The sequence below is a fragment of the Microcebus murinus genome, chromosome 23 (genome assembly GCF_040939455.1).
Source record: "Microcebus murinus isolate Inina chromosome 23, M.murinus_Inina_mat1.0, whole genome shotgun sequence".
Lineage (NCBI taxonomy): Eukaryota > Metazoa > Chordata > Mammalia > Primates > Cheirogaleidae > Microcebus > Microcebus murinus.
Genome location: NC_134126.1, coordinates 31,948,866 through 31,975,708, shown reverse-complemented (window position 1 = coordinate 31,975,708; position 26,843 = coordinate 31,948,866). Strand labels below are relative to the sequence as shown.

Below are 26,843 nucleotides of genomic sequence, written 5' to 3'. Positions count from 1 at the left end.
AGAGAGGGAAACTGCCCGGGCCTGGGACACAGGGCCAGTGAAGGCACGGCCGTCCCTCCCCTGCACCCCTGGCGCCACGCGGGCTCGTGCTGTTCCCACACGTCCCCTGTGCACGGCCGCGGGAGCAGCGGGGGAGGGGCAACATCAAGGAGAAGCAGCTAATGGCCACGGCTGGTGAGGGGGGCAGGGCGGGGCACCTGGCACCAAACACCCGGTTTAATGTGGGAAGCAAAGCGAGACTCTGTGATCGAACGCGAAATGCAAGTGACAGGTTCGCACAGAGGAAAACCTGGTGTAAAATGCCACTGTGACTGACGTGTTCCTAAGACCTGGCTGGGCAGGAATGGGGGGCCTTTTGGCGAGAGACCAAAGCACAGAGGGGCGGGGTGCTGGAAGGCAGTCGCTGTCGCCTGGTGGGGACATGAGCTGACAGCAGGGCAGCCCCCCATCCGTTCCTTTGGGGAGCAGGTCTAGAGGGCTCCTGGGTCCCAGGCCCCGGGCCAGGTGCCAGCTCAGGGATGCGAAAGAGACAAGCTCTACCCTCAGAGGGTTTTGGGGGGGGGAGGGCGGGGAGACCCAAGGCCGGCAGAGGAGCAGGCTGGGGGTGGGGCGAGGACAGCCCCCGGCTGGGCCAGGAGGAGGAGGTCACACGCAGCTGGCAGAGTGGCCAGACCGCCATGAGCACTCTTGCCCCTCAAGGACAGGGACCAACAGCATCTGTCCCCTTCCCCGAAGGTCCTCAGGGAGCCCCACCCTGACCGCTTCCCCCAAAACCTGTTCCCTCGGGGAGGGTTTGGCTTGTGAGCTCCTTAGCCCTAGCAGAGGCCCTGGCCCGTGTATGGAGCAAATGTCCCCTATGTGTTTGTTGAATGAATGAATGATCGTAGGACGAAGCCGTTGCATGTCTAAGACCGACTGAGGTTACATCATCATGACTTTAAACGACCATGATTTGGTGGCAGGAGCATGCGTGCCTCCAGGGTGTCAGTGGCACCCTCGAGTATCGGTTTCTGTGTCCCGAGGATGATCTGGGAGCCAGAGGCATCTGGAAATCAGAGCTCTGGGGGAGCCTCTGTGGGGCTGAGTCCTAGAGGGAGAGCGGACAGCTGGGCTCTCCCAGGGAAGTGACAACAGGATGGGGGTGGCTCCAGAAGTGACATGATGGACCCCCCACCCCAGAAGGTCCTGGTAGACACGGGTGATGCCAGGCACCTCGGCCGGAAGCTGGGCCGCAGAAGCCAGGTGCAGGGAAGGAGGCGGAGGGAGAGGGGCTGGGGTGGGGTGTGTGTTTCAGGCAGGCCTGGCGGGACAGGAGGAAGTGAGCACGGTGGTAAGGGGAGGGGTGACTGCAGGAGGAGGGGACTTCACCCCCAAGGAGAAGCCGTGGGGGGCAGGAAGAGAGCAGGTACCATGGCAACGGTGGCCCGCAGAGCCACAGTGGCCAGGGACGGTGTTACCTAAGAGACCAGACCCGGGTTAGCCGTATCTTAGCCTCAAAACTCCATGCAATCAAGAACCTCTGTTTTTACAATCTGGGGGCTCTTTCTGCTTGGGGAAGGAGAACTCAGTGGCTCTCGCCTTGGCTTGCCCGGTGCACCGGGGCTGGGGGAGGGAGCGAGGCTGCTCGAGCCGGCGCCTCACCTTGAAGAGCTGGACCCCGATGCAGGCGAACATGAACTGCAGCAGGGTGGTGACCAGCAAGATGTTCCCGATGGTGCTGATGGCCACGAACATGCACTGCACCACGTGCTGGGGACAGAGGGGCCGGTGGGGGTGGGGTGCCCACCAGCCGCAGCCCCACCAGCCCAGCAGAGGGGGCCCGGTCATGCAGGACTTACTGCCTCCCAGGGAGTCGGGGGCAGAGAGGGGCTGGTGGGGGCAGAGAGGGGCTGGTGTCCACCAGCTACAGCCCCACCAGCCCAGCCGCAGCCCCACCAGCCCAGCAGAGGGGCCCCAGTCATGCAGGACTTGCTGCCTCCCAGGGAGTCGGGGGCAGAGAGGGGCTGGTGGGGAAGCGTTGCCGCCCCGGCCCCATTGCTACCCGCTGTTCGGCCAAGGAGAGGGACAGGGCCCCGCAGAGGCTGGGCTGATGTTCTGGGGTTGGGCCCTGCAGCCCCTCTCTCTTCCCTCTCCCGGGGATCCTGCCCGGGACCCCCTCACCTTCAACCCCTTGGCTCTGTTGATGGCTCGGAGGGGCCGGAGCACCCTCAGCACCCTCAGAATCTTCACCACGGAGATGGTGCTGGACCTGCGGGAGGCGGCAGGGGTGGGGGGCTGAGGGCGGACAGACCTGCCGTGGACCCGAGGTCCTGGCCCCTGCTCTCCACACCGGCCGCCTTTCCCCGCCCTCGCCCAGCCGTGCGTGGGCGCTACCCCAGGCACAGCCACCCCTCGCCACTGGGCCGGAGCCCGTCAGCCTCCCGCGCAGCAGGGCATGGCTTCCACGGGGGCTGCGGCTCTGCCTCTCCCGTCGGGCAAGGAGCCGCCTGAAGACAGGGGTGCAGCCATGGGGGGCGGGGGGCAGCCTCCACCCTCTGCGTCTCTGCCAGTCTCCGGGACAGGGCCCTGCCCCCTCTGCATGTCACTTCATTCCAGCTGGTGACAACCCAAGGATAACCCCCCCCCCGTCAGTGGTCCCGGGAGACCCTCCTCTTGCGGCCTGGTGCCCCGCCCCGAGCAGGCGGCCCCCGCTGCGCGGCCCGGCCCCGCTCACTCAAGCCGCATGGAGATGAGGGACACGGCCACCACCAGCAGGTCCAGCATGTTGAAGTAGTTGCGGCAGAAGGAGCCCTTGTGCAGGAAGGCCCCGTAGGTCGTCATCTGGGGAGACAGAGGCAGCGTCCTGGGTGGGGTGGGGGTGGGGCTCAGGAGCAGGCCCGTCCCCACGAGCAAAGGCAGCTCGCCCGGTCTGCGCAGGAAGAGCGCGTGTCTAGGCGAGCGGCCTGCCGGAAGCTTCTCGGTCCCTCGATCACCTCCTGGCTGGGGCCTAAACGCACATCTCCGCTCTCGGCTCACGGCTGCTGGGGCGTGGGGACTTCTCCCGGGGGGCTGGGCCAGGCCTCGCTCTCTCCGCACAGCACGGGCTCTTCCCCAGGCAGCCCAGGGCCGCCCCCGCTGTCCTGCGGGACATGACGGATCTCCCCCTCCTCCCTGGGAGGCTGCTTGGGAAATGCCCTCTGCCGGGGGCCTGCCGAGTCCGGCCGGCTGGAGGACCTCTCCAGGACGGACGCCAGACCTCGCCGGACCCCTGCCCCTCTCCGCCCCCTGCGTCTCCCTCCCAGCCGCCCGCCTCGCTCGCCTCCAGTGTCTCTGGAACATTCTCTAATGGTCGCCCAGGCCCTCTGCACAGGCACACCGGGCCTTTACAGCCTGCAGCGTGGAGGCCTTCCTGGCGTCCAGGGCCCTGCGTGACCTCCTCTCAATCTGCCTTGCCAGCCCCGTGCCCTGTGTGTGCAGTGTGTCCCAGCCCGAAGGGCCGCCTTCCCCTTCCCGACGGCGTCCCCAAGTCTCCTTAGGGCGCATGCGCTGCTGTCCGTCCTCCTAGACTGCTCTGGCCACCTCCCCCCAGCGAAGTCCTGTCCAGCCTCAAGGTCTGGCTCTAACGCCTCCAAGTCCACACGGTCCTCCTGGACCTCGGGGAAGCCGCCCTCTCCCCTCTGCTCAGCCCCGTCAACATCCGAGGCCCTGAATCAAGGGACCGTCCTGACTGAGTACCGCAGCCTCCCTGGGCCTGTTGCTTGGGCTCGGCCACCCCCTCCTCCTCTTGCGAACACGCAGGCTGGGGCTGCTGGGTTTCAGTCACAGCGGGGTCCCCCCTCTGCCCCCCAGAGCTCATGGCCCCCGTGATGGCCCGACCCTAGCGTGTCCATGGTGAGAAGGGGCACGCAGCCAAAAGGCACAAGGAAGGCTGGTCCCCCTGCTCAGGGCAGGGGCCCGTATTGGGGACTCCCGGAGGCAAAGGCCTTTCCGGTCACTGGTAACGGAGGTCTGGGAGCAGACCACAGCTCCGAGGGCTGCTCGGAAGCCCACCGTGCTCTCCGTGTGCAAGAACACGCCAGAGGCGGCGCAGACGTGGGCTGTGCTCAGCTGAGAGGGGCAGGTCCCGTCTCCCTCCCCAGCCAGCCGCCTGCACGCCACGGGCCTGCCGTCCCCAGCCCCATCCGGCCGCCTGGGCCCGTGAGTCCGCCCCTGCCGCTGTCACTCCTTCCTGCCTCCCTCCCACCCCGGACGAGCTCAGCGTGTGCCAGTCGCAGCCACGGCGGGGAAGCCCCACGCCAGGGCTGTCCCGCAGCCCCTCACCTTGAGGATGATCTCCACGGTGAAGACAGAGGTGAACCCGATGTCAAAGTGCTTGAGGATCTGGGGACGGGGCAGGGAAGGGAGCGGCCGGTGAGAGGAGGAGTGGGGCAGCGGTACCACCCTTGTCATCGTCCTTGTCATCACCATCACCGACAGCAGGCGGCAGGCGCCCGTCTGGGCCCCTCGCTGTCTGAGCCAGCTGTGTTCAGAGGGAGCGAGTGGGCAGTCCTGGCCCCAGGCGATTAAACTCTAAGAAACCCTGATGCTTGGCTGGGCGTGGGGGCTCACGCCTGTAATCCCAGCACTCTGTGAGGCCGAGGTAGGAGGATTGCTCGAGATCAGGAGTTCAAAACCAGCCTGAGCAAGAGCGAGACCCCGTCTCTACTAAAAATAGAAAGAAATTAATTGGCCAACTAAAAATACATAGAAAAAATTAGCCGGGCATGGCGGCGTATGCCTGTAGTCCCAGCTACTCGGGAGGCTGCGGCAGCAGGATCGCTTGAGCCCAGGAGTCTGAGGTTGCTGTGAGCTAGGCTGACGCCACGGCACTCACTCTAGCCTGGGAAACAGAGTGAGACTCTGTCTCAAAACACACACACACACACACACACACACACACACACACACACACACACCCTGATGCTTAAAGCCACATGGAGGGTACAGCTGAACTCTGGGTGCCAGAGCGAGGGGTGGGGTGGCCGGGGCTGCAGGAGGGCAGGGGTGCTGCTGAGCGGCAGAGGGACGGGTGGCCGTCACCTGGTTCCGCATGGAGTCGGCCCGGATGGGGTCCTCGGCGGCCAGGGCGGCGCTGCTGAGCATGATGAAGAGCAGGATGAAGTTGGTGAACCAGGTGGCGTTGACGATGCGGTGACACAGGACGCGGACCCTGGCGGGGCGGGGCGGCGGGCGGGAGCGCCGTGAGCGGCTGGGCGCTCAGGCCGCAGCAGCCTCTGTCCTGCAGAGGGACCCTGGGCCCCCCGCCCCGGGTGGGTGGAGAGCACCGCCTCGCACCTGCAGGGCCCTCTGGCTGCACGTGCAGGCCACCTTGCCCCCCTCATTCTGAAGCCCCGCCTCCCGACCTGGCCCCGCCCACCTCCCGCCCCTCCCCCAGCGCACCCCCACCGCCCGGCCTCCCACCAAGAGAACCGGACAGGCTGGTCTCCCTCCGCGAGGAGGACAGAGGAGACTCCATGAAGACTAGAGTCTGCGTGTATGTTAAAGGTACAAAATGATGCGGCCGATAGACACTATGGCTTTCGCCGCTCTCAGAAAGGAACCAATAAACACGGTCCCTCTTAGGCAGGGGCCCTCAAACTTTTTAACCCTTTGCACTCGCTTGCTTTTTTTCCTCTTGCTGCTACCGATGCTAACCGTGTCGAGTCACACTCGACATCCGAGTGCAAAGGGTTAAACAGGGTGCCAGTTCACCGTCCCTCAGACCGTTGGCGAGTGCGGTGCACGTTCCACACATGCGCACTGTGGGCCCGGGACAAGCCGGCTGCTGAGCAGGACAGGCAGCGGCGGCAAAAACAGCTGGCGGCAGGCTGGGTAAATGTCCTCGGCGGGCCGCATGTGGCCCGCGGGACGTAGTTTGAGGACGCCTGCTCTTAGGTGTAAGTAACTGGTGAGGTTTAAAGTGTGACTTCTCCCCGGGCACAAGGTCTTAGCTGAGAGGAGGGGCTTCCCCGGTGTAACGGGGGGGGGGGGGGGGGGGGGATGGGGAATCAGAAGGTCTTTCGAGGCGGGAAGCAGGTCTCTCCCAGCCCCGGCAGTGACCCCGCCCAGCGGCCGGGCCACCCACTTGTTGGTGGGGCTGAAGATGAAGAAGGCGCTGGCGTTTGGGATGGGCACCGCCTTCTCCTTCAACTGCAGCTCGGCCAACGGGCGCGGTCGGGGGCTCACCGGGATCTCAGGCTCGTCTTCCTCGTCGTCCCCTGCGGGGAGAGGGGGCCGATGAGGGGGTCTTCCCAAACTCTGCCGCGCCCCTGGCTCCCGTGCTCAGAGCCTCCCGGGAGCCCCTGCGGCCAGCGAGCGAAGGGGGTGCCGGGCCAGCGTGGGGCAGCAGGGCGTCCGCTTTCCAGCCACACGCCTCCCTTTCCCCGCAGGGAGCGGGTGTGGGCTCTCAGGGGGAGAGGAGGCAGGCCCAGAGTCTTCCGGAAGCAGGGCTAGGAGCAAGCCGAAGGAGCCTTGCAGGTGCACCTCTTGTGTCGAGGCTGGATCCACACTGCCCCGACTACTTGCAGGCTGAGGGTGGGCGGGGGGCCTGCTGCAGACGGGGAGGCTGCTTGCCATCCCAGCCCTGCCTTGGGCTTGCCGTCCCAGCCCTGCCTTGGGCTTGCCATCCCAGCCCTGCCTTGGGCCTGCCGTCCCGGCCCTGCCCTATGGTGCCAGGCAATGCTAGGCACATCTAGGCCCTTCCTGGGCTTAGGCTTCCCGATTTGTGAAACTGACGAGTGCGGGAGGGTCGTTGAAACAAACGGGCTCTGAGGTCCTCTCCCGGGCTAGGATTCTGCAGATGATCCATGTCAGACAGAAACTGCCAGCGTGGGACAAAAGCAGTGGATACTCCCGAGCTTTGGCCAGTCTCTGGGCCTGTGGCAGGTGCAGGGTGGGGGTGGGCACAGACATCCCAGGGGCAGTCACTGGTCTCACGGCCTCGCCAGGGGCTGAGTACCCGAAGCCCTCAGCTCCAGGGTGGGAGAGTTCAGTGATCAGACTGGGGGCGCTGTCTAAAGTCGGGGCTCCTCTTGGTTCCCTCCCCCCGACGGCTGCCTCCTCCCTGCCCTTGCCGGCCCCTGGCAGAGGCCCTCGGGGGAGTAAGCTACTGGACTCCCCTCTGCCCACCACAGCGCTCATCACGAACCGCCACTCGGGGGTCCTCCAGCCCACCCGAGTCACAGTCCCACCCTCCTTCCCCCTGAGAAGCGAGAACTCTCTCTTCTTCCTCAGGGTGAGTGTCCCCTGTCCTCACACCACACTTCCTGTCTTGCCCAGCCTGCCGCGAGCCCCAGGGACACTTTTTACCCTGAATCGCAGAGCTCGTTGGTCCTTAGAGTTAATGTATTCACATCCCTTCTCTCCATTAATTCTTATTTCATCTGTGCCCGTTTTGTTAATCTTATCGAGCATATCTTGCGTTGTAAGCAAGTGCAAATTATCTCTAGGAGGAATCAGATATAAACGCATGCACCCCCTGGGTAAGACCCAGCGGCCCAGCCACACGCCCTCTGCCCTCTCCCCTCTCCCCCTTCGCTTCTTTCCAGCCTCTTCCCTTTCCCTGACCTCGGGTTTCCTACGTCAGCCCCCCCTCACTGCACACCGGCCACTCCCATCTCGTGGATGAAACTGCTCCACGTGAATTATGCTAAACCACAAATATTCATTTCTGGTAGATGTTTGAAGACAATTTACTTATTCTAACTCCATTCTCCCCACACTTGGCAAAATCTTTTCATGCGTTCATGCATTTGTTCTGTTTACTGAGTGCCTGCTCTGTGCCAGACACTGTGCCATGTGGGACACGAAAAGTCCCCTTGGAGCTTGGAGTCACTGGGCAGACAGATGCTCATCAGCTGATCCCACACAGGGACGTAGAATTGCCCCAGTGAGCCGGGTGTGGGCTGGCAGGACCCGGAGCTCTTGGACCCCAGGGCTCTTGCAGGTGGCTTTGTGAAATTTTTATTTATTTTAAATATTTTTTTGAGACAGAGTCTCACTCTGTTGCCCGTGCTAGAGTGTGGTGGCGTCAGCCTAGCTCACAGCAACCTCAGACTCCTGGGCTCAAGCGATCCTCCTGCCTCAGCCTCCCGAGTAGCTGGGACTACAGGCATGCACCACCATGCCTGGCTAACTTTTTCTATATATTTTTAGTTGGCCAATTAATTTCTTTGTATTTTTAGTAGAGACGGGGTCTTGCTCTTGCTCAGGCTGGTCTCGAACTCCTGACCTTGAGCGATTCTCCCGCCTTGGCCTCCCAGAGTGCTAGGATTACAGATGCGAGCCACCGCGCCCGGCTGGCTTTGTAAGATTATTGCAACAGGGTCCTGCTTCCTCTGTGTGTCCTCTACTTGGTCCAGGTGGACAGGGTTTCTGCAGCAGTCCCAGCTATTTGCGCTTATGAGATGTTTGCAGTCTATCCACGGCTGCGTCTTACCCGTGCTCCCTCCCATCCCGCCCTTGTCGCCTTCTTTTGGATTTTCCCACAATGACAGTCACGGCTGTATCCATCCCTGAGCCACTCCGGCCCCCTGTGCAGCCCCATCCTGCTCATGGGGTGGCGAGCTCTGTCCCGTTGCCTCACGGAGGGGCACACCTGCATCTGCGGTCCGTTCTGCGGGACGGGCAGGGGAGACTCGTGTCTCCGTGAGGCTCTGTGCTTCTTTTTTTTTGAGACAGAGTCTCGCTCTGTTGCCCAGGCTAGAGTGAGTGCCGTGGCGTCAGCCTAGCTCACAGCAACCTCAAACTCCTGGGCTCAAGCGATCCTCCTGCCTCAGCCTCCCAAGTAGCTGGGCCTACAGGCGTGTGCCACCATGCCTGGCTAATTTTTTCTATATATTTTTAGTTGGCCAATTAATTTCTTTCTGTTTTTAGTAGAGATGGGGTCTCGCTCTTGCTCAGGCTGGTCTTGAACTCCTGATCTTGAGCGATCCACTCACCTCGGCCTCCCAGAGTGCTAGGATTACAGGCGTGAGCCACCGCGCCCGGCCTCTGTGCTTCTGGAACACCAAGTCCCCAGCACCAAAGCACACAGCTGGCGCTCGATAAATACTCGCTGAATCATATGAAAATAAGACGCGTGGTCTTTGTGTTGCAGGGAAAGGCTGGCAGGCGGCATGTTTGCAGGCTGGGTGCAGAAGGGACGTCCCCAGTGTCCCGACCCCCGCTTGGAGGGTCCAGGTAGGGGACCCACGAGAGGCTGCCATGGAGAGAACTCAGCCCCAGCACCCTCCGCCCTAGCACCCTGCCCCAGCCCAGCCGCGCAGACCCTCACCTGGGAAGTCAGACGAGGGGTAGGGATCCTTCACCTCGTTGACGTTAGACTCAAACTCGTCGATTTTCAGCTGCGGGAAGGAGCACGAGGAACAGAACGATGAGGAGCGGTTGCAGCTTCCATTTACTGAGCGTGTGCCGGAAAGCCGGCGTGGCTTTCAGCTCCCCTACTCGCCCCGCAGCCTGCGGGACAGGAGCCTTATGGCCCTCCCCTCTTCACAGATGAGAAGCCAGGCCCAGCAAGGCCCGGCAACTTGCCCAGGCCCAGGCCCGTCTTCCCTGCACCCCCTGCTGGGCTCTCCAGAAGACGGTTGGGCGCCCCAGGCCGGGATCCCCAGCCCCTCTGGGGCCCAGCTCCCTGACCCTCTGAACCCCACTTCCCCTCTTCGGGAAGGTCGAGCAGAGCCCGATGGGGGCAGCGGGGCAGGGCTGGCAGTGGCGGGAGCCGGTCTGGTCTGGGCCTCCCGGTGGAACAGGGGTGCCAGGTGGGGAGACGCCTTCTCGCTCTGGGGCGGGGAGCTGGGGCTCTGGGAAGTCTGGCTCCCAGACTGGGGTGATTCCCGGAGGAGACATCCCCATCGGCCTCCCTGCAGCAGGACCTGGCCGGCAGCCTGGAAGGGGCCCACTCTCCTGCCTCCCACCCGGCTCTGCCCGCACCCCGGGGTGCTGGGGAGGGAACTCTGGGGACCTCAGTCCTGCCTGCGAACCCCCACGCGGGTGCTCACCTTGGCCGTGGTGGGGATGCCCTCACCCTTGGGTTTCTGCTCCAGCTTCTTGGCCATTGTGGACTTCTCCTCCTCTGACTTGTCTGGGAGACCCCTGGGTTGGAGAACCAAGAGCACGAAGTTCTCAGGGACCTGCGCAGCCTGAGCCCACTCTTAGGAGGACCCCACGCCAGGGGCCCCTCCGCCAATGGGAGGGGCGGTAGGCCCGGCAGGTGCTTTCTCTGGGACGAGAGGGCGTGGCACACAGCTCGGCCCGTGGCTGAGCCTCGGTTGACGGTCGTTGACGGTGAATGGGTGGGACGTGGCTCTGTGCCGGTTCCTACAGAATCCACGGGCTGGAGGTTGGCGCAAGGCGGCTCCAAGTCTTTGGGAATGTCTGGACTCCCTTGCTAGTCTTTCTCTCCCTGTCTCTTCCCGCCCTGCCTCCCCAGGAAGGCGCGTCCCACTCCTCAGCCGTGGGTGGAGGAAGCAGCAGGCCTCTGTCTAGAGTCTGGCTATGCAAAGCGAGCCCCTCCTCCTCCTCCTCCTCCGACAGACAGACGGGCAGCCCTGGCACCGGCTGGGAGCCTGTTAGCCGTGACCTTCACCACCCCCCTCCCCGGACTCAGACTCAGACCAGCTGAGACAGAATCTGCACTTTTTTTTTTTTTTTTGAGGCAGAGTCTCACTCTGTTGCCCAGGCTAGAGTGAGTGCCGTGGCGTCAGCCTAGCTCACAGCAACCTCAAACTCCTGGGCTCAAGCGATCCTCCTGCCTCAGCCTCCCGAGTAGCTGGGACTATAGGCATGCACCACCATGCCTGGCTAATTTTTTCTATATTTTTAGTTGGCCAATGAATTTCTTTCTATTTATAGTAGAGACAGGGTCTCGCTCTTGCTCAGGCTGGTTTCGAACTCCTGACCTCGAGCAATCCTCCCACCTCAGACTCCCTGAGTGCTAGGATTACAGGTGTGAGTCACTGCGCCTGGCCAGAATCTGTACTTTAACACGATCCCCAGGTGAGTCATTTGCAGTTAGAATTCGAGAAGCACTGTCCAGAAGACAAGTCTACTTCCACTCCCAGGGGAGGGTCCCAGGCTACCAAGAGTTAAATGACAAATCATCGAGGAGGAGAATGTGCAGAAGCTGAGAGGTCAACCCCCACCTCACGGGAGGGGCTGCGTGAGCACAGGGGATGGTGACTCCTTGGCAGGGTTGGGAGGAGAGCCCCCAGGCCTCCTCCCCAGGGGACCCTGGCCCCAGCTGCCCGGCTCTGACCCCACAGTCCTGAGGCCCGCCCGTCCAGAAGGCCAGCTCGCCTCTGGTCCTGCCTGCAGAGTGCTGGGTGCAGAAGTCTGCCCCCGGGCCGTCGTCACAGGGTGGGGGCTCTGCTCTCAGGCCCCCGGGAGGCCCCGCCCAGAGCTGAGAGGCCGAGGCCACAGCCTGCCGAGCACTCGGGGTCCCTCCCTGCTAGTGGCACCCCACTTACTTGGACATCTTCCTGCGTTTTCTCTCCTCGGCCTTGGCCTTCTGGGCGGAGGTCAGGCTCTCCGCCTCCGCCAGGTTGTCCACGGCAATGGCCAGGAAGACGTTGAGCAGGATGTCTGAGGGTGCGGCTAAGGAGCCCGGGCTGTGCCAGAAGGGAAGCCCCGGGGCAGGGGTCCCCGCTGCCTGCATGTGGCAGGACCTACCCACTCCCGTGCACTACCCCACCCCACTGTGTCCCACGCACGGAAGCTGTGGGTCCAGGGACACAGACTCAGGTCCTCGGGGAAGCTGCCTGCAGACAGTGCCCGGCGGCCCTTGAATCCCATCCCTTTCCTGCCCAGACCTAGCCCCAGCCCCTTCATGGGGGGCCAAGGAGGCCAAGCAGGAAAGAACGGCGCCAGCCACCCGTGAGCTCGAGGGGCGAGGGAGCCCTTCCTCCCCACCGCCCATAATCCCAAATCCCATGGCGTGGGCGCCAGGACCACCCAGGCACGGCGGCTCTCTGGCCCTACCCACCTCCCCCTACCCCGGCTCAGCTCATCTCTCGGCCGGTCCTAGCCCAGTCTTGCTGGTCCCAGTGCTCAGACGGACCACCCTGGCCACAGGGTCCTGGTTTCTCCTTGCTGCCCCGAACCTTTGCACCGGGCTGTCCACCACCCCGCTGCTCCTCAGTGAAGCCCGTGCTTCCTCCCGGCTGTTGCAGCCTCACCCACCTGGCTGGGACTAAGTCCTCCCGCCTGTAACCGATCACCCCTGTGGCCCTCTACCTGTGCCGGCAGAAGGCATTCTCCTGTAGCTGTACCTGCACTTGGCATGTCCTGTCCCCTGACCCCATGAGCCTGGGAGTGTCCCTCCAGCCGGCGGGTTGGGCTGCACCCCTGACCCCCACTTTAAGCCCCTTTGCCCACCCCCTCCCTAAGCTCCTGTCGGCACTCCGCTCCGGGGGATACAGTTGCCGCAGACGAAAAGGATGATGAAGTAGATGCACACGAGCACGCCAGGGTAGGACGGCCCGCCATACGCCATGATCCCGTTGTACATCAGAGAGGTCCAGTCTTCACCTGTCAGGACCTGGCGGAGAGGCAGGAGCCAGAGCACGGGGACACAGGGGACCCGGAGTCTCCTGTGGGGCCTGCCTTGTGCAAAGCCCTCTTCCAACTCTGCAGTTCTCCCTGCCCGTCCCCCTCTTCATTGCACGGGCCAGGGGACCCTGCTCTCCTCAACGCCCCTCTTCCGGTGGGCTAAAATGTTGGGGTCTGACATCATATTTTCCTGGTTTAAGAGTTAAATTTAGTAATGTACGTGCTCTGCCCAGAGCGTTTGAAAGTAATGTGTTCCGGACAGGGTCCCTGTGACAAACAAGGTGGTTGCCCGGAGGCGTAACAGAGGACCCGAGCTGCAAGTGAGCAAGAGCTGCCCAGCCCCACGGCATGGAGGGTCTGGAGGCCACACGATAAACACATTGTTTCTGCGATTGCTGCGTACAGCCCATAAGATGGCTGGTTAGTCAATGACGGGTAAGACCCCTCAAGGGAGGGGCGACCTAAGCCAGGCACAACTGCAGGGGATCAGCCTAAAAAGAACTGGGGACGAGAAATGCCCCCTGTGGCTGCCTCGCCCATCCTTGCTAATCTCGGCCTGGCGCCTAGAGCAACCACCTGGAAACCCTGAGTCAGGGGACATCTGTGTCCTTAAGGCTACGTGTTCTGGAATTTATGGCCATTGCTGCAATGCCTGGCTGGTTACGTACAAGGAACTAACTTTAATTTTTTAGAGTATCAAATAAAACTGACCGGTGCATTGGGCACCCGAGTCAACCGTCTTTGCACGTGCGCCTGTGTTTTGCGTTCTGTGTTCATCCTCCGTCCCGTAAAAGGGCCACGGCACTAAAAGCGTGTCGTGGCTGTCCAGGGCCCAGGAGCTGGGCTGTGGGCTCGCCACCCCCTGCTCTGCTCCCAACCCCGGGGCTTAACGGTGCTGCAGGTGCCCACTCGGGCCTCCTGCCGCTCCGGCCCCCAGAAGCGGTGTGAAACGTCCAGTCCCTTGGAGGGCCTGACGCCTGACCGGCTGGTGAGGTAAGAGGGGGAAGAGACAGGGCAAAGCCACCCATGGACCCTCAGAAGGTCACACACTGGCTCAGCAGGGCGGCGTCACCCCAGCGGTGCTGGCTGCCCCAGAGCGGAGCGTTTCCGTGCTCTGCAGGAAGACACCTCCTCCGGGAGGCCCGTGGCTCCGCAGTGTCCCACTGGGTCACGGCCTAGCTCCCCAGGGTGGCTTCTGGTGAGTGGGCTGAGCCACGCCTCCGGGGTGAGAACCAGTCTGCGTCTGTCTGGGCTTGTCCAGGCGTGGGGAGGGGAGGCACCCCTTGTCCGACTTCGCCCGGAGATGCGAGTGGCACGTGGGAGAGGAAGGACGCCCACGAGCTCCCAGCCCGCCCCGAATGCAGACATTCGCTAGTGCCGCCCCACTGGGGGCCAGCACCCTCTAAGCACCAGGGACGACGAGAGCACGTCAGACCCACTGGGCGCAGCTCCAGCGGAGGAGTCGACTAAGCAAGCGCTACGGTGGAGAGAGGCTCAGGTGATGGGAAGCCTGCTGAGAAGGACATTGAGCTCAACCGGCAGATCAGGGAAGGCTTCCTGGAGGAGGCGACGCCCACTTTGCTGATCTTCCAGGACGAGAGGCAGATGCAGTGAGAGCCCACAGAGGGCGGGTTGGGAGGCCTACCTGGAAGACGCTGATGAGGGCCTGGGGGAAGGTGTCGAAGTTGCTGCGCCGCACCTCCAGGTCCTCGAAGTCGTACCTGCCCCCGAACAGCTGCATGCCCAGCAGGGCGAAGATGACGATGAAGAGGAAGAGCAGCAGCAGCAGGGAGGCGATGGAGCGGATGGAGTTGAGCAGGGAGGCCACCAGGTTGCTCAGTGACGTCCAGTACCTGCAGGGAGGGGGGCCGCCGGGTGGGGAGGAGCCAGGCCCCTCTCGCCTGCGCTCCGGAGCAGGCGTGGGGAAGGCGTGGGGAAGGCGTGGAGCCTCGGGGGCCCGGAGGGGGGAGGGCGGGCTCCTGGGGGGCCTGGGATTCGGCCGCCTGCCTGCTCTCCCCCTCCGTCAGAGCAGCCGTCTGGGTTGTCAGGTCACACTGGTCAGCGGGACTGCTGATTGGCTTCTGCGCCCGCCACCCGAGGAGAAGCCCTGAGAGTCAGGGCCACTCTCCCCAGCACCCCGCGTGCCCTGGGCTTGGCACGGCGGCCGCCCACGCCGCGCACAGTGCCCGCCCGCAAGTCAGTGGGCGCCTCTGCCTTTCCGCATCGCCTGGCAACTCCTCCTCCTCCTCCTCCTCCTCCCGTCCACCCCTTCCCGCCTCTCTCTGCCAGTTTTCCCTTTCCTCTCCTTCCTTCCTCTCTCCCGCAGCTCCCTCTCCCCGGCCCCGCTGCCATGCCTATACCCGACGGGGAGGACAGACTGGAGAAGTGAGTCCGGGAGGGGCAGCGACTTCTTCTCCGCAGAGGGAGGTTGCTGCGATCGATCGATCGATCAGGGAGGGAAGCCCGGGGCGAGGGGCCGCCCAGGGCCCCCGAGGGAGACGAGCGGGGTGCAGACCGCCCGGCCCCGGCTGCCCGGGCCGGCTCACTTGGTGATCTTGAAGATCCTCAGGAGGCGGATGCAGCGCAGCACGGAGATGCCCAGCGGCGACATGGCGCCCGACTCCACCAGCACGATCTCCAGGAGCCCGCTGCACACCACGAAGCAGTCGAAGCGGTTGAAGATGGACATGAAGTACTGGCGCAGCCCCAGCCCGTACATCTTCGCCAGCATCTCCGCCGCGAACAGGGCCAGCAGCACGCGGTTGGCCACGTCTGCGGGCGGCACGGCCTCAGCCCCGGCCTCCCCTGCGGTCCCCTCTCCCCCCAAGCCTCCACCCGGGACACCCCAGCTGTGCCCAAGGCACCACGGATTTTTTTTTGTTGTTTAATCTTCAAAATCCAGTAAAACCTGGTGCATTTTGTCCGCTGATTTCTAGCTAGCCAAACCACACCACGTTTAACAGGAAGAGAGTTTCATGACTTTCAATTCTGCTTGCGCCCATCAAGCTCTGCTGCTTTCTCGTCACCGTGCACCTCCCTCTGTCCTGGTATAGGAGGGACCCCCCCACCAACACCACCAAAAGACACAGTCCTCCTACGCTTTGCCCCACCCCCACCCCATTTCACGAAAGCTACCGTCAAGGATCCTTTTTCTTTCCTATACTGCGGATTTAACTCCGTCCTTTCAAATGGGCCCTCCCACTGCCATTTGTTTTTTTTTTTGAGACAGAGTCTCACTCTGTTGCCCAGGCTAGAGTGAGTGCTGTGGCATCAGCCTAGCTCACAGCAACCTCAGACTCCTGGGCTCAAGCGATCCTCCTGCCTCAGCCTCCCGAGTAGCTGGGACTACAGGCATGTGCCACCATGCCCCGCTAATTTTTTATATATATATATTTTTAGTTGGTCAATTAATTTCTTTCTATTTATAGTAGAGACGGGGTCTCGCTCTAACTCAGGCTGGTTTCGAACTCCAGACCTTGAGCGATCCTCCCGCCTCGGCCTCCCAGAGTGCTGGGATTACAGGCGTGAGCCACCGCGCCCTGCCTGAGTTCTTTTTCTACGACTTACATATATGGGAGGCATTCAATACATAGCCGGCGAAAGACTGCTGTTTTTGTTAGTGGAATTTGCACTTGGACACTTAGAGCTCCAAATAAACGGTAACCTTATCTCCAGCGATCTATAAATTGGAATAATTTGCCCGGACACCTGGGCAAGCAGCGGGAGGTTGTCCCAGCATGTTGCTGCCACTGCCCCTGGGAAGTCTCGGTGCCACGAGGAGGGCAGTCCGTGTGGCCGTCGCCGTGCCTGTGGGGGTCTCCATTTCCCCACTGCAAAAGGACAGGCTCAGGCCCAGCGCCCACGGTGGAGAATTTCCAGGACGTGACGTCACCATCCCACCCGCCGCTTCTGCAAGGCCTGCGGCGGTGCCATCGGCTGGTCGTGACGTGAAGCCCCACCAGCCCTCTTCACTCACCTTGCAGGCGGGTCAGCCAGAGCGGCTGGTTGTGGTGCTCCGAGGCGATAGACAGGGTGTTGAGGGCGACCACGAGGATCACCAGCCAGTAGAAGACCTTGGACTTCACCACGTCATGGCACTTCCAGCGGAGGATGCGGTTCCACTGCCTCCAGTGCCGGCTGCGGGGCGGGAGGGGCGCACGGCGCTGCTCTCTCCGCTCCGCGCCTGACAAACTCCAGCCACGCTTAGTCTCCCTCCCCGCTGCAGCCCCCTGGGAGGAGCTAAGGCCACGCCTGTAATCCTAGCCCTCTGGGAGGCCGAGGCGGGCAGATTGCTCAAGGTCCGGAGTTCGAAACCAGCCTGAGCAAGAGCAAGACCCCTTTTCTACTATAAATAGAAAGAAATTAATTGGCCAACTAAAAATATACAGAAAAAATTATCCGGGCATGGTGGCGAATGCCTGTAGTCCCAGCTACTCAGGAGGCTGAGGCAGGAGGATTGCTTGAGCCCAGGAGTTTGAGGTTGCTGTGAGCTAGGCTGACGCCACGGCACTCACTCTAGCCTGGGCGACAAAGCGAGACTCTGTCTCAAAAAAAAATAGGTAATTTCAAGTAAAAAGTGCAAGCCATGAGTTAATATGTACATTATATTCATTTATTCAACAAATATTTGGCAACCCCTCCTATGTGCCAGGTACTGTTCTAGTCTCCGCGGGGGCGGCAGTTGACATACATAACCCCGTTACGTACAAAACAAAACAAAACGAAACAAAAGGTCTTGGCGCGTATTTAAGCGGGATGAAAGCAGAGAGAAGATCTTACAGGCAAACAAGTCTGTTACCATGGTTACCTCTCATGGGGACCTTCCTCTTTTCTTTGATGTATTTGTCTATTGTTTGATTTTTCAAAATCATAATGATGTATTGTGATTTTGCAAAAGTGAACCAACAAGCGCTCCTCTTAAGACAAGGGCAGGCGAGAGAGCTTGGAGTGCCCCCGACTCCTGGGCCTCGGCCTGCCTCCCTCCGGAAAGGCTCCCGTGCCTGTGTCACCCGTTGGCCACGCGCACTGTCCCTCTCCCCCGCGGACGTTTCTAGCACTAACTCCCCCACCCGGCTCCGCCCTGGTCAGAGTGCGGAGGTGGGGAACGTGCTCCCTGCCCCCGACGGGCTGTGGGGGGACGTCGATAGGTCAGCTGCTGGGGGCCCCTCTGACCGGGCTCCCCGGGGGCCGGCCACCGCAGACGCCCTCGACCAGGAACGGGCCCTGTGCTCTCAGAAAGGCTGCCCTTCCGGCCGGGCACGGTGGCTCACGCCTGTAATCCTAGCTCTCTGGGAGGCCGAGGCGGGAGGATCGCTCGAGGTCAGGAGTTCGAAACCAGCCTGAGCAAGAGCGAGACCCCGTCTCTACTATAAATAGAAAGAAATTAATTGGCCAACTAATCCACATATAGAAAAAATTAGCCTGGCATGGTGGCGCATGCCTGTAGTCCCAGCTACTCGGGAGGCTGAGGCAGGAGGATCGCTTGAGCCCAGGAGTGTGAGGTTGCTGTGAGCTAGGCTGACGCCACGGCACTCACTCTAGCCTGGGCAACAAAGCGAGACTCTGTCTCAAAAAAAAAAAAAAAGAAAGAAAGAAAAGAAAGGCTGCCTTTCCCAGCGGTCAGGAAAGTGCCTCCGAAGCCACTGAGGGGAAGGAAACGGGATTCTAACTCCACGTCTCGGGCAGCCGGGGCCGGGGGCACTTTCCGGGGAGGTGGGCAGACACTCACATGAACTGGATGATTTTGCTCAAGCCCGCGATCTCATACAGGCTCTCCGTGTCCGAGCCACCCTCGTCCAGAGACAGCCTCCCTGGGAACGGGAGAGACAGCGTCAGCCAGGCTTGGGGGCCCCGGGCTGGGCCCACCTGGGCTGGGCACACCCGAGAAAGGCCCATTGGCCAGCGAGGGTGACCACAAGGGGCTCTGGTGGGCCCCGGTCGCTCTGTGCTTTCCCGAGACCCAGAGTCCCGGGAGCTGAGGATCCCACATCCGAGGGGCGGGGGCTCCGGGTGGAGCTCCGGGCGCCCCCTGCTCCTACCGTTTTGAGCTAAAAGGCTTTAGGCAAGTCTCCCACCCTCTAAGGGCAAATACGACCCTCCCCAGTGGGCCTCCCGGGCCTGCTACGTGGGGCCGTGCGCCCCATGGAGCCACCTGCAAGGTGCGGCTCAGAGACTGGGGTGGGGGTGGGGCGGAGGCTACCACGGCCTGGTGCCAGACCTTCTCTCAGGTCCTCCACGTCCATGACCTCGCCCTGCGTGATCCAGCTCATGTAGCCCCGGAGGTCCTCCTCCAGCTGCTGCTTCTCCCGGAGCTTCTGGAAGGTGCCCCTGGACTTGGCCTTCTCCCGCTCCTTGGTGAATTCCCTGGAGCGGGCCGGGCGAGCGGGGAGGGAGGAGAAGAGCGAACGGGTGGGGGAGACTGAGCGGGCCGGGGACACACACACAGCCCCTTCTTCTGCCCGGGTGCTACCTGGGCCCAGGTGCCCCTCAGGGCGGCTGCGGGGTAACCCCTCTCACTCCCCCTCACCCGGCCCCGGTCTCTTCCTCATCGCTTTCTTCCCGTCCGTCTTATTTCTCCTGTCTTGTCTCGGGGCTACCCCTGGATGTTAGGCGTTAACGACAAGACAGTCACAGTCCAAGGCCCTACCTGAATCAGCCATGGCTCCTCAAACTTGCCATTGTCCTGGCCCTTTAGGCTACCCTAGAAATTTAGTTTTTCGAACAGACCTAAGGCCTGGAAAGAACTCTCCTGGGCCTCAAACCCCAGGAGGCGGCGCTGGAAGGAAAGGACAGAGTGGAGGAGGGAGCCTGGGACCGGCAGAGGGCAGCCTCGGGCCACCGTGGCCAGGCAGGGCCCCATGTGGGGCAGGACAACGGCACAGTGGGGGCTCTCAAGATGGGGGGGGCCATGGGCCAGGAGGGGTGGCCTCACGGGACAGGTCATGTCACCTGGCAGGGCAGGGTCCAGGCAGGGGCTCTTGACTGTTTTGTGCTGTGGACCCTTTGACTACAGGACCCGAGGCTACAGCCCTGTGCGGCTCGTCACTGGGCTGAATACTGTAGGCAGTGGTAACACAAATCACCAGGTGATAGCAATTTTCAACTCCATAATAATCTCACGGGACACTGTTTTAAATGCGGTCTGTTGCTGGCTGAGGTGTCGTTATGTGGTGTGTGACCACATATTAAAATATAGCTATTGAAACACAAAAAAATTGGCCAAGCGCGGTGGCTCACGCCTGTAATCCTAGCACTCTGGGAGGCCGAGGAGGGCGGATCATTTGAAGTCAGGAGTTTGAGACCAGCCTGAGTAAGAGCGAGACCCGCCATCTCTACTAAAAATAGAAAAAAATTAGCTGCACAACTAAAAAATACACAGAAAAAATGAGCCGGGCATGGTGGCGCATGCCTGTAGTCCCAGCTACTTGGGAGGCTGAGGCAGAAGGATCGCTTGAGCCCAGGAGTTTGAGGTTGCTAGAGTGTTGCCTGGCACTCTAGCCCGGGCAATAGAGTAAGACTCTGTCTCAAAAAAAAAAAAAAAAAAAAGAAATATAAAAAAATTGTTATAGAGTAAAACATGTGTTTCTAGTTCAAGCTCTGTGGAAAGCAATATGGAAATACCTCAAAGCGATACGAGTAGATCTACCATTTGATCCAGCAATTCCACTGGGCATCTACCCAAAAGATCAAAAGTCACTTTATGAAAAAGACACCTGCACTCAAATGTTTATAGCAGCACAATTCACAATTGCAAAACTATGGAAACAACCCAAGTGCCCATCAATCCATGAGTGGATTAATAAAATGTGGTATATGTATACCATGAAATACTACTCAGCTTTAAGAAACAATGGTGATCTAGCACCTCTTGTATATTCCTGGATACAGCTGGAACCCATTCTACTAAGTGAAGTATCTCAAGAATGGAAAAACCAGCACCACATGTACTCACCAGCAAATTGGTATTAATGGATCAACACCTAAGTGGACATATAGGAGTAACATTTATCGGGTGTCGGGAGGGTGGGAGGGGGGAGGAGGGGATGGATATATACAACCACATCGAGTAAGATGTGCAACGTTTGGGGGATGGACACGCTTGAAGCTCTTACTCGAGGGGGGAGGGGGGCATGGGCAATATATGTAACCTTAACACTTGTACCCCCATAACACGCTAAAATTTTTTTAAAAATTGTTATAGAGTAAAACACGTGTTTCTTCATTAACTCGTTCATCAGCAAGATGCAGGTGCAGGTCTAACAGCTATCATAATTCCAACGTACATAGTCACGAGTGTAAATGGTATTTGCGTAACTGTAAGGTGGCATGTGACTTCTCTCGGGACAAGTCGGGGGCGCTGCCGACACCACTGTGGCTTGTTGCCTGTGTTCATTATTACAGGAAACAGTCCATTTCAGTTAGAGTAATAAAAATTAAGGTAAGTTTTCCGTATCCAAATGCGCAGGCCCCCTGAGCTCTGTCTGCAGGCTGCCTGGAGGGAAGCCTCTGGGGCGGGTGGAGCCAGAGGGGAGACTGAGGCCGCTTCCAGCTTCTCTGCCGCGCCTGGGGCGGGTGGAGCGGCCACGGCCCGGCCGTCCCAGAGGGAGCAGCTCTCATTAACGATGACTGTTTCTATGTGCTGGACTCTGTTCTAAGCACTTTATACGTATTAACTCATTAAAGCCTCACGACAGCCCTGTGAAATAGGCACTGAAGTAATTTCTATGTGGCAGATGTGGAAACTGAGGCATGGGGAGGTAGGTGAAGGCCACCCAGCTACCAAGCAGTAGTGTGGGGACTTAAACGTGGGCAGTCCAGCTCCAGGGTCTTTGCACTTAACCGGGAAGCTGTGCTGCCTCCTAGCGCTGACCACCCTCTCGGGCACGCCCGGGCCAGGGGCTGCGGTCCCCGGCCTCGCTCCGAAGGGGCACCAATGCAGGACGGAAGGAAGCGAGAATGGGGAAGGCTCAGGAGAAGGGAGGAAAATGAAAAATGGAAGGGTTCCCGCCTCCTCTTCTGTCTCTTGCTTGCTAACGAGGAAACAGGTGCCGTTGGCCCAGGTGGGGGGAAGGGGATCCTCACCTGCTGCCCTGCTCCACTCCTCCCTCCTCCTCCTCCTCCTTTCCTTCTCCTCTCCCTTCCTCCCTCTCCCCTCCTCCTCTTCCTCCCTCTCCTCCCAGCTGCCTCTGGACGCCTTACCCGCTCAGGACACCCAGCACCAGGTTGAGGATGAAGAAGGATCCCAGCAGGATGAGGGTGACAAAGTAGATCCAGGGCCACTCATTCCCGATGGCGTCGTTGACCTGGTGTGGACAGAGGGGTGAGGCCCATGCTCCGACTGGAGGGCTCGGGTCTCCTTCCCCGAGTCTGCCCATCGGATTCTGCCCAACCCCGAGGGACACGGGGAGAAGCCACCTGTGGCCACTGAGGGGATTTTTTCCAGCCTGAGGACCCAGGGTCTGGGCGGGAAGGACCTCCCAAGGGGGACCTTGCCGACTGTCTGCCTGGCCCAGGCAAGAACTGACCCATTTTCCCTCCAACCCAGGGTGTCTGCCCTCCACCTCCCCTACTGGACACTCTCGTGGGCTCTACGTCCAGTCCATTGCTTCACAGCTAGGATTTTCCAAAACGACCCAGCTCTGTGACCCTGGTCACGTCACCTAACATGTTTGGGCACCATTCCTATCTGCCTAATGGCGGTATTGGCGCATGCTCTTTCTGCTCACAGACTGCTCACAGACGTGTAGCAGAGGGGAGATAACACGTGACAGCCCTTTGACGGCTTAATAATTTGCTCCCCTCACATGCACTTGCAGGAACTATTTATACTAATCCTTTACGTTTGCAAAGCATTTGACAGTTTTACAATTTCCCTTCCACGGACAGTGTCACATTGTGATTGAGATTTCTGGTTCGGAGCCAGATGGATCAGAGTTTAATTCTTGGCTCTGCTGTTCACCAGATTCATAACCGTGAGCAAGGTACTTAGTCTCTCTGAGCCTCAGTTTCCTTATCTGTAAAATGGAAGCAATGCCTTCCATCGCTGGAAGGTAAAATAGGAAATGCAACCTAGCTCTAACAATACCAAATAAATAACATGCTCCTGTGCAGTGCTGCCTATGTGCCGGGCACAGCGGCAATCCGGTTACTCCTCCCACTGACGCTGTGCTGCAGACAGTGTTGTCCTTATTTCATAGACGAGGACACTAATAGCTAAGCGCATTCATAGGGAAAGCAGTCTGGCAGCGAGTGGCAAGGAGAAAGACTCAAGGGCCCTCCATTCTTCAAGGGGTCTGGGATTCGAGGGCCCATTCTGACCCTTCGGAAATGAGTGGCTCTCGGCCAGGCTCAGGGGAAAGTGGGGAGCTGAGACCGGAAGCCACGGAGGTCCTGGTTTCCGTTCTTCGCCCGCCTCTCAGGCCCTAACAGACATACTGCGCCATGCGGGTGCCCCATGCGGATGCCCCAGGCGGATGTCCCTGGCATGCACGCCCGGGGATGAGGGTGCCCAGGGAGGAGAGAGAGGGCGCTCTGGGCCAGTGGCTGGCCCTGCCCGCCCGGGCCCGTGGACGAGGGGACGAGGGTGCCCAGGGAGGAGAGAGAGGGCGCTCTGGGCCAGTGGCTGGCCCTGCCCGCCCGGGCCCGTGGGCGAGGGGACGCGGCCCGGCCCGGACCCACCCAGTACAGGACGTCGGTCCAGCCCTCCATGGTGATGCACTGGTACACGGTGAGCATGGAGAAGCCGAAGTTGTCGAAGTGCGTGATGCCGTGGTTGGGCCCCGGCCAGCCGCCACGGCACTCGCTGCCGTTGATGGTGCAGCGGCGGCCCGAGCCCATCCTGGCGCAGGGCGACGGCTCCTCGTTCTCCACCGTGGCCACGATGTCTGCGGGCGGAAGGCGGAGCGAGTGTCAGACAGCAGCAGCAGCAAGAGGAGAGGGGGGAGGAGGAGGAGGAGGAGGAGGAGGACAGCAGCAGCAAGAGGAAAGTGCTTAATAGCAGTTGAAAAGATGGAGCAATGGCTCTAAAGACACACTCGGCTGAAAACGCAAAAACCTGCCCCACGTGGGGCAGACGGCGATGGATGGCGAGAAGCGCTTGGGGCCCGGCCTCGGCAGTGGGTGTCGCCAGGCAGCCAGGGCCTCACGGGTGCCGGGGGGCGTCTGCCTCTAGGACTAGTTGTTCTGTGAAGTGCAACCTATGAAACAAGGGTGATGCAAGTGTCCCTGGTACCCACATAGCCTTAGATAAGGAGGCAGCTGCCAGGCTGGAGTGGGGCCCGGGGCGGGGCGCACGTGTTCTGCCTGGAGGGCCGACTGGGGACGAATGCAGCTGCCCCCTTGGTGCTGGGCTGAGCTGTCCCAGACGCCCAGCTTACGGGGCAGGGTCTGCTCTCCGGGGACGTTCCCATCAGGCCGAGCCTACAGTCCTCTTTGTCCCCTTGGATGGTGCCCTCTTCTCTCTAGAATCCTGCATTTCTGATGCCACCCTGGGTCCCTTTACCTTAGGAGGTTTTGCCGCCTCCTTTCGTGTCCAGAGACTAGCTTAGCTCATGGGGCTGGCACGCCCTGCCTCACCCACACTGGCCACGCGAGCTCCGTGCCCCGGACGCGGGAGGGGGAGGACACGGACCCCACCAGGTCACCAGCCCTGCTTCCAGGGAGGCTGCTGGCCGGCAGTCACCACGACCTCACGAGGACACCAGTGAGACCTCCAAATTTGGGGTGAGGGTGTGATAGGAAGTCCCCTCCCATCTGCCCTGGCAATGCTCATCATGGGACGTAGGTCGTCACGGTGACGGGAAGGGCTGGCACGGGAGGGGTCGGGGAACGCAGCCGGGGAAGGCTTTGCCAGAGTTTGCTCCTGCGAGTTGTGTCTGGGCGTGGCACTGATGTCCCCTGGCTGTTGGTGGCACGAGGAGGGGAGTGGAGTCTCCCAGACTCTGCAGGCCGGGGTAGGGGAACGAGTCTGGTGAGTTAGAACAGCCAGGGGAGGGCCTGTCCCAACCGAGGCCGCCTCTGTCCTACGCCACACACCGTCCCCTGAGAACCCCAGTGTGAGCGACGCCCGGGCTGAGGCTGGGGCCAGGTCCCCGCACGCCGCGTAGGCCCAGAGGAGCAGGTCTCGGCCCTGCGGGGCAAGCGCCTGGTCGGAGCCATTTTCAAGCTACTACCGAGACGTTATTTGTCTGTTTGCATGCCGTTGTCTCCACAAATGTAGAGTGGGATTCTCCAGAGGCTGCCTGGCGTGTGGTGTCGCAGCCGACGGCATGCAGAAGTAGACGTGAGGTGCATCTTCCCGCTTTCAAATTTTAAAAATTTCAAAGAAAAATAAAATAAAATAGAAATAATATTATATAAAACGAAAAAAGAAGTAGGTGTGAGAATCCAGCAGACTTATCAAGCCAGGCATTAAAGAGATGTATATCCTGTGAGGGTAATTGCTTTAAGAAGTTTAAAATGTAATATATTAAAAGAAAATAAATTAAAATTTTAAAAAGTTAAAAAAAATAAAGAGATGTATAAAAAATCTAAGATATGGCCGGGCGCGGTGGCTCACACCTGTAATCTCAGCACTCTGGGAGGCCGAGGCGGGCAGATTGCTCGAGGTCAGAAGTTCGAAACCAGCCTGAGCAAGAGCGAGACCCCGTCTCTACTATAAATAGAAAGAAATTAATTGGCCAACTAATACATATAGAAAAAATCAGCCGGGCGTGGTGGCGCATGCCTGTAGTCCCAGCTACTCGGGAGGCTGAGGCAGGAGGATCGCTTGAGCCCAGGAGTTTGAGGTTGCTGTGAGCTAGGCTGACGCCACAGCACTCACTCTAGCCTGGGCAACAAAGTGAGACTCGGTTTCAAAAAAAAACCAAAACCAAAAACAAAAAATCTAAGATAGTGTCACCACTCTTCTCAGTACATATTTTTGGTTTTGGAAAATATAGTTATTTTTCATAAACACATATTACTTATGTTTGCATGGCATGGGTTTATTGCTGTTCTCTGAAAATAAATTAATACATTAATATGACGTTTTTCTCAGTTTGCATTTGTAATACCACGACTATGAGCAGATCGAACCTGCATGAACCAAAGGTCTTTTCAGGTCAGGCCTCAATAATTTCTTAAGACTGGAAAGGGATCCTGAGGCCCAAAAGTTTGAGAGCTGCTGGTTTACAAAGCCCGGCTCACATTTATCCGGGCCTCGATGCAGGTTGTCTCTGACAGCTGAACAAACGGCTCAGACCGAAGCTAAAGCTACGGCTGCAAGGGAAAGTGTCAACAGGAGCGAACGGAAACTCAGGCTTATCCCAAGCCCCTGTCTCCATCCACCACCAGCCCAGGAGGCCTGGAAGACACCACGTCGTAGGGGGGTGGGGAGGGCGTTCCGGAACAAGCCGAGGCCCCGGCCCCTGCTGGCTCCCCTCGCTGGCTGACCCTGGCAGAGCTGTCCTCCCTCCGACTGCCCGCGTCCAGGAGGAACCCACTCGCTCCCAGGGGCCACAGGTGCGGGAGGCGATGGCCGAGCCCTGGGGCTCCCTCCCCGGCGGGAAGCTGCGCCCCCTTCTGAGTTCTCCTAGGAACGCCCTCACCCCCCACCCGCCACCAGGGGCTCACCTGTGCCGGTGAAGTAGCAGGTCTTGTGCATCTTGCCCTTGAAGAGCTCCAGCCCGATGATGGCGTAGATGATGACCATGAAGAGGACCAGCAGGGCGATGTGGAACAGGGGGAGCATGGCCTTGAAGATGGAGTTGAGGACCACCTGCAGGCCTGCCGCAGGCAGGGGGGAGGAGAGGGGTCACCCCGTCCCTCTTGGTCTCAGGGCTCTCCCTCTCTCTGCAAACCCTGGGAAGGCCCTGGAATGCCCAGGTCGGAGGGGACGGGGACCGGGGAGGCGGGGAGGGAGGGGTCTGCAGAGGCGCGGCCACGCACTGGGCACGCCGGACACCAGCCGCAGGGGCCTGAGCACGCGGAAGGCTCGCAGGGCCTTGACGTCCAGGCCGGCTCCTTTGCGGCTCATGGGGGCCGTGTTGCTCTGGATGACGTTGACCTGCTCCAGAATCACTGTGAAGACCCTGGAGCGGGAGGGGGAGAAGGGCCCGGGGTGTGCATAAACTACCGTCCCAGCGGCCTGGGGCCCCGCCCGGGCTCAGGGGCTGCAGAAAGGCGTAGGGGAGGGACGGCAAGTAGGGTCCCCGACTGCTAACTCCGACAATTCGGTGGTGCCCGTCTGGAGAGTTTTATTTAAAAAGACTGAGAGGGGCCGGGCGTGGTGGCTCACGCCT

At 60.5% G+C, this 26,843-nt stretch overlaps 1 protein-coding gene across 2 annotated transcripts in view; it reads right to left on the bottom strand.

The window, feature by feature from the left end:
* CACNA1S (calcium voltage-gated channel subunit alpha1 S) overlaps window positions 1-26,843 on the bottom strand; it is a 70,825-nt gene that overhangs the window by 26,643 nt on the left and 17,339 nt on the right. For both annotated transcript variants that reach the window (XM_075996970.1, XM_075996971.1), the window contains exons 4-22: window positions 26,491-26,633; window positions 26,176-26,328; window positions 23,242-23,447; window positions 21,763-21,866; window positions 18,782-18,927; window positions 18,293-18,374; window positions 16,541-16,701; window positions 15,111-15,336; window positions 14,210-14,417; window positions 12,433-12,553; window positions 11,484-11,598; window positions 10,017-10,110; window positions 9,293-9,362; window positions 6,104-6,236; window positions 5,059-5,188; window positions 4,300-4,359; window positions 2,714-2,820; window positions 2,161-2,248; window positions 1,642-1,749 (exon numbers count right to left, since the gene is read on the bottom strand). In XM_075996970.1, the coding sequence (XP_075853085.1) occupies window positions 1,642-1,749; window positions 2,161-2,248; window positions 2,714-2,820; window positions 4,300-4,359; window positions 5,059-5,188; window positions 6,104-6,236; window positions 9,293-9,362; window positions 10,017-10,110; window positions 11,484-11,598; window positions 12,433-12,553; window positions 14,210-14,417; window positions 15,111-15,336; window positions 16,541-16,701; window positions 18,293-18,374; window positions 18,782-18,927; window positions 21,763-21,866; window positions 23,242-23,447; window positions 26,176-26,328; window positions 26,491-26,633 (2,455 nt within the window). The remainder of the gene's footprint in view (window positions 1-1,641; window positions 1,750-2,160; window positions 2,249-2,713; window positions 2,821-4,299; window positions 4,360-5,058; window positions 5,189-6,103; window positions 6,237-9,292; window positions 9,363-10,016; window positions 10,111-11,483; window positions 11,599-12,432; window positions 12,554-14,209; window positions 14,418-15,110; window positions 15,337-16,540; window positions 16,702-18,292; window positions 18,375-18,781; window positions 18,928-21,762; window positions 21,867-23,241; window positions 23,448-26,175; window positions 26,329-26,490; window positions 26,634-26,843) is intronic.